Genomic DNA, 7,215 nt, shown 5'->3' with positions numbered 1-7,215 from the left:
TTTCTTGGCGATTCTTTGATATCTTGGAAAAGTAAGAAACAAGACCGTGTTTCAAATCTTCTACTGAGTCTGAATATCGGGCTATGTCCGCTGCTTGCTCAAAGATTGTTTGGTTACGTTCGTTACTTGCTGAAATTAGATTTCCTCAACCTCATTCTACTCCTCTGCATGCTGACAACACTAGTGCCATACAAATTGCTATAAATCCAGTTTTTCATGAACGTACTAAACATGTCGAAGTTGATTGTCATTTTATTCGAGAGCCGTAGATACATGTGTCATTTCTCTTCCACATGTCTCCAGTGCTCTTCAAATTGTTGATGTATTCACAAAATCTATGACAAGACAACGTCATCAATTTCTCATTGGCAAATTCATGCTTCTTGATTGCCCATCATCAATTTGAGGGGAGATGTTAATATACTATTATAATTAATTGACTATACTTTTGTAAGATAGCTGTAAGTAACCATCAATTTGGGAGCTAATTAAGGTTGTAATTGTTATCCATAATCAGGAGTCAATAGGCATCAATTAGGGATGTAATTTGGGAATTTATTCCCAAAATTGTGAGATACTTCAGTCTATTTAAACCCAATCAGCTTAAGGAGTGGAGGCAGATTTCTATTGAAAATTCTATTGAAATCCAGCAAGTTTGTCAGATGCTATGCTTCAATATTTGTCGATTAATTACAATATATGCTTAAAGGTTTGAACTTTATGGTTATAATTTTTCTTGAACATATTCTGAATCTGGGTTATAGATTTGCTTTGTTTTCGGTAATCTAAAACAAAGGTTTTTCCAGATTTCATGTTTAAATGAATATACTAAAAGCTTTACATATGTAAATGACTTGCATATCTTTTTAAAGTTTGAAAATCCATAAAAATACTCTTGCTTATGCTGGAAATTATAGAAAGGATCATTAAAATTCAAAAATTTTATAAAATCCAATTCATACTTTTAAGTGTTGTCTATCCAACCTATAAACCATATTTTAAAAACTATTAATGGACAGAGTCTAAATAATTTTGAGATGGTCTGAAGTGAAATATTACCCTAGGTAATAAAAAAAGAAGAATAATCATGCTCGATGGAGGTTGGGGGGCCAAGGGTGGCCTTCGCTCCCCTAACTTTTTTTTTTTTTTTTTTTTTTTTTTGAAGAACTACATATAAAATATAGCAATTTTTTTATTTTATAATCTAAAATAGTAAATTTTTTCAATTCCACTTCTCTTAATTTTTTGAAAATATTTTTAATCCCTCTAACTTTAATTCTTGGCTCCGTCACTCATCATACTTATCGACTAGAGTAATCCCAATATTATGAATTAGTAGTCTCCTAATATATAAGTAATGTGAACTTGCAGTATTATACATATGTGAGTCAAATGCTTCATAATTTCTGTTAGACATATCTTTCATGGAAATGGGCAGGTGTTTCTCACTATAAAAAACTAAACTAATGTAAGAAGCAAGATGGACCGTCTTCACATGCAAATATATAATTAACAACAAACTCCTATTCCTACACTACACATTTCGTAAGATATATAGAAAAATACCTAACCCCATGTGAAAGATACCCTTATTTTCAACGACCCTAAAAGTAATATTTCATATTTCTACATATTTTCAAGAAAATTTTAAAATTGGTGTCCTAAATTTGAAGGACGTGTCACATGCAATGAACCCACCGCCACTACTCTTTACTAGCACTCAATACCAAGCATAAAACCAATATTTCGCATTGGTTAGAAACTTAGACGTATCTATATATTTCTGTTAGTGGTTTTTTACTTTAACTTGTAATCCAAGATAAATATCTGATTTTTGCTTATTTAATTAATTATATTTAATTAATTACATAACCAGTCCATGAAGACCATTCCCAGTCGTTTTCTTAGATATAAAAATTAAACCCCTTTTCCAATTAATCTGATTGTACAAGTAATCAAACATCTTTCCATTGATGATATATTTTCTTTTGAAATTTTTTATTGATGATATTATTGATTAACGTTCTTTTATTTTTGTTAGGTATAAATTAATTCAAATGTAAAATTTATTTTGCTCATAAATTAAAATTTGAAATTTTATTAAACCGAAATATATGGTTATTCATTTGAAAAGTCTTTGTATTTTCTTTACTCAAATTTATTTTCTAAACCAAACACCTGGAAAAATATTTGTACTTAGTATATTTTTCTCTCTTTTTTTTTTTTTTTTTTTTTTTTTGAGTAGGATTTTTCTTTCTGTTTGTTTGATGAGAACAAATTCAGCACATAATGAGATTATCTTTTATTTAAAAAATATATTGAAATTTTAAAATGATACTGATACATCCAGTATTACTGAATTAATTAATTAATTAATTTTTTTTTGCAAAAAATTAATATTGATTTTGGCATCTTATATATATATATATATATATATATATATATATATATATATATATATATATATATATAAGGTAGCATCTTTTATATTTGTGATTTGGTAGTAGCAGGTTTGCACGGTAGTTTGACGTCAGCATTAATTTAAGGGCCCAATTAGATCACACAGCGTGGTCAAAACAAAAAAAAAAAAAAAAAAAAAAAAAAAAACAAAAACAAGAGAGACACAAAAAATATTTTTTTCTAATATTCCTTTTCCTTAAAATTTGTTTTTCACTGTTATAAGTTGAACCTTGTATAAAAATAAGTTTGTAATTCAGGGTGATCTATTCACACACTAGAGGCACCACCCTTTCAGTGCAGAGCTAGACTTTAAAATTTGGGGAGCTCAAAATAAATTTTTTAAAAATTAAGGAGACCAAAATAAAGAAAAATTTTTTTTATACTAATTACAAAGTAAATTTAAAAAAAGTTATGGAGTTTGGAGAGCCCGGGCTCCCTCAGTGCCCCCCCCCCCCCCTTCCGCCCCTGCACCCCTCCAATTAAATTTTTCAAAATTTTGTTTTTTCACCATGAAATTTGATTAATTTTTTCAAAAATATATCCATTCATCCCTTCCCCCCAAAATATTTGCAGTATCATCAGTTAAATTTTAACAATATATTGAAATAAGTCATATATATGTTAAGAATAATTACATATTTTAATACATTCTTAAAATATAATTACTGATATAAGAACGAGTTTATAACACATTTACTCTTTGTTATACAATTTATTCTATTAATTTAAATATTTTATTGTATATAATTATTTTTATTTTATCAAATTAGAAAGATAAATCAAGTTATGAGATGGGGACATATGTGATTTGAACATGGTACCATTGACAATGCACTTATTGAGTACGGTTTGATTAGTAGATAAGATTGCAATTAATTAAATTAATTCACTAAAGCATTTATATATAGAATTAAATTTTTTTGTAAAAGCATTGAAAGCTAAGAATAATATGTGACAACACTACTGTGAGTGTGTAAGCATATTTCTGTTTTATAACTAAAGATGCCCATATTAGGTACCTATAGGATATAATTTAGTTTCAGTTTATAAATATAAAACTAACGTGGTCGGAGTTACATATAATTTATAAAATTTGTTGCATTATATGCATGAAATTGATGACATAATTTTTATTTTTTTTTTCAAAAAAAAAAAAATGTTTTAAGGAGGAGTTGTGGGAGAAGCTATTAAAATTTTAACTTGTCACATCTTGCATTACAAATTATAATGTCACCGTTCCTAGGGCTATTCATGAGAATCTTTTATTATTTATGATTTTTTTTATTTATCGGACGTTTTTATTGGCTAAAATAATACTGCGGACTCGAGAGGTAAATCATCCCCTTAGCTCATCAAATTGGTAAAAATAATTGTAGTTGAGAGTAGTAGAATTTGAAACATCTCACCCTTCACATAAGTAAGAAAACCAATAAAATCACTTGATTGACTATTATTTATGAATTATTTATTTGGATGTGATTTATCCATTTTAATTAGATTCGGTAAATATAACTATTATAACATGTGAAAAATAATCCATATATAATTACTATTTACCACTGGAAAATCCCTTTTCAAAAGTTCCAAATGTTTTAACATTGACCTCTTATTTTGGAAGATTATAAATGTGTTTTTAATTCAGTCCCCTTTTCAAAAGTTTCAAATGTTTTAACATTGACCTCTTATTTTGGAAGATTATAAATGTGTTTTTAATTCAGTCCACGACTAATGGATGAAAATAACACTGCGTGTCGACTCTCGTTTCTTATATAGGTGATAAGACTAACTAGACCACTAATAAAGTTACACATTTCACAAATATATTCTGAATATTATTAATAATATCAATAAATACAAAAATATTTGTTGATGACCAATGGAATCTTAACTTATTTTTACCATTTTATTTTATATAATGGCTTAGTACTTTTTTTTTTTTTTGTTGAAAGGTATAATACCACCTAAAAAAAAAAAAAAAAAACTCTTTATCCTTGCTCTAACTTAGCTTTCTTCTCTAATCTTCTTAAGGGTATAATTGGTAATTGCTATTCCCAAAATCAGCTGCTTAGTTTAAGCTCAATTAGAGTGCTTAAACTTTTGAATAATCAACAATTAGGCATCAAGGTATACGTATTGGATAGATACGGTAATCATTGAGTCGCTTTCTTCCCAAACTGTATTTTGTCTCTTTGTTATTTTAAAAAAGGCCTTAAAAATGGATCATCATGGAGAATCCAAATTAAAAATACTGATTTAAATTAATTTTCATAAGATATAGAGTGCTATAAAAACTTTATTATAATAAAATAAATTATCTTTTCCATGAACTGATTTTTTTCCTTCTATTGATACGAGGAGTTGCTACAATTTATTATTATAAACTAATTTTATGTATCATATAATTAATATTATGTAATGTTTGTCTGCAAGAATAATTTATATTTTTATTATTTGATTGGAATATAAAAAATTATTTAGACAATATAAAAAATTTTAATTTATAAAATTAAAAATATTTAAATTTATACGATACTCAAATAATTAATAATGACGACTGTAAATGATTGGCGGATTATAATGTGTATTTACAAATTTTTTTATTACAACAAATAAATTTATCAAATCTCGGAAGTTTTTCCTTTTTTTTTTAAATGCCATTTTAGAAAATTATTTTTCATTCAATAATTTTTCTATGCATTCCAACATCATAACATTCAAAAAATATTTCAAAATATTTATTTTTTTTTTGAAAACAAAACAGAGCCTTATATTCGTTATTTCAGTTTTTGTTTTTTAAGATAAAATTACTTATATGAAAACTAGAAAGATATTTTTCAAAAATAATACCTACCTTAACTCTAAGACATGAAACCTAACAAGAGATAACTTCACTTAAATTTAAGTTAATTTGCTTTAACAAACACTTGTATGAATCAGGAGATAACAAATAATTGTATAATAAGTTTTTATGGCGATCTAAATAAACTCATAATTTTAGTATTTTCCTTCAACAGAAAGATTTCAATAAACAAATATTTAGTTGCTACTTAATTATTAATTAATTATATAATCCAAATTAACCACTAACTGAAAACCAATATCACTCAACTAAAACAAATTTCCGATCTCATTAACAAAACACTTCTCTCACCGCAACAAACGACCTCTCTCTCTCTCTCTCTCTCTCTCTCTCTCTCTCTCTATATATATATATATATATATAATATATGAACATAGTGAATACAAGAAACATCAATACCTTTTTCCAGATTTAAAAAAAAAAAAAAAAAAAAAAACCTTTTTCCTTCGTTCAATCAAACACTTCCGCCGTAATAACCGCTTTCTTCATGTGCTCTTTCCTCTATTGCTTTCTCTATATATAACTCTTCGCTTTCTCTCCACATCAAATCTTTCCCTGCAACACAATACATTTTGGTTCTTCAGCTCGGAAAACAAGTCGGCGATATGGGCAATTGCTTCGGGAAAAAAGTTATTTTGCCTAAACAAACATGTGATAATGAAAATCAAAAACAAATCGGAGGCGCAACAATTGAACCGACGGTAACATCAACATCACTGCCGCCGCTGCAGAAAACGACACCGGAGTTAGAGGCTGTAAATGATGATGAGGATGAGTGTGAGAAGAAGAAAACGGTGAATGTAAATAATATAAATGGAAGTACCTGCTTTGGTGGCGGAGGCCTGGGAGAAGGTGTGAAAATAAGATTAGTGGTTACAAAAGAAGAATTGAAGCAAATATTGAATTTAAAGAAGGAAATGAATTACAGTTCTGTTGAGCAACTGTTGGAGATACTTAGGTTGAGCAGTAGAAGAAGAAGATATAAGTCAGGGATGGTTAATGAGAATTGGAAGCCGAGTTTAGACAGCATTCCAGAACATTAATTAGTGTAATTAATTAGTATTTCTCACTAACAATTATAATGATCCTTCTTCTTTCTTCTCCTCCTTCTCATTTCATTGGATCATTTGTGGCAAAGAACTTCCAATTGCATTGTGATCCATTGATCCTTATTTAGCTTCTTCTTTTTTTTTTTTTTTTTTTTTTTTTTTTTTTTTTTTTTTCAAGTCATATGATTGTTAATTTTATTATTATCCCTGTTTGAAAGAAATGAACTCTACAGATTTAGCCGGCTATAAAATTTGTGGAATTCATTTATAAATCTAAATTTATATGAAAAAATAAAAAATTAAATTGGTAGAATTCCATGAATTTAAACAATTAAATGATAAAATCATTCTAGCTTAACTTTCTTTCATGTTTCTCATAATCTATTATTAAGTGTATATGCGATCTGACAATAGATTCAGGTTCGAATCCCTTCCTATAATACTAACAAAAAATTATTATGTACTAAATATATTTTAAAAAATAAAAGCAAATGAATTTGATAGAATTCCACAACTTTATATGTATTTTGAATGGCTTAAACAATAAAATACTCCAACAATATCATTTGTTGCAAAATCACTCTAAAATGACCTTTGTATCTGAGGCTCCCATTTGAAAATTTAGATATATTATCACCCTACTTTAAAATTAAACTATAAAAATGACTAAAATAATATTTAATACGAGATCCATTGCTTTAACTTGAGTTAATTTAACCCAAGGAAGCTAAAAACTCACTGTTTGTTCATTTTTCCCTAACCTAGAGAACTCCCAACTTGAACGATTCGCCAAGAAATCCAAATCACGCTTGTTCTCTCTCTATCTACTGCGTTTCTTTAAGAAAT

General features: G+C 27.5%; 1 protein-coding gene across 1 annotated transcript; it reads left to right on the top strand.

Annotated features, from left to right (window-relative positions):
* Window positions 1-5,704: 5,704 nt before the first annotated feature.
* Window positions 5,705-6,496, top strand: LOC149497463 (uncharacterized). Its single transcript, XM_089719595.1, has one exon. The coding sequence runs from the start codon at window positions 5,926-5,928 to the stop codon at window positions 6,361-6,363; it is 438 nt and encodes a 145-aa protein (XP_089575721.1). The 5' UTR covers window positions 5,705-5,925; the 3' UTR covers window positions 6,364-6,496.
* Window positions 6,497-7,215: the final 719 nt, after the last annotated feature.

Source organism: Jatropha curcas, chromosome 3 (genome assembly GCF_041381405.1).
Source record: "Jatropha curcas cultivar XTBG-Jc1 chromosome 3, XTBG_Jcur_1.0, whole genome shotgun sequence".
Classification (NCBI taxonomy): Eukaryota; Viridiplantae; Streptophyta; class Magnoliopsida; order Malpighiales; family Euphorbiaceae; genus Jatropha; species Jatropha curcas.
This window is presented reverse-complemented; position numbering and strand designations above follow the sequence as displayed.

Bases quoted from the DNA above. Each gene is read 5' to 3' on its own strand.
- LOC149497463 (XM_089719595.1), top strand. From the start codon at position 5,926: ATGGGCAATTGCTTCGGGAAAAAAGTTATTTTGCCTAAACAAACATGT.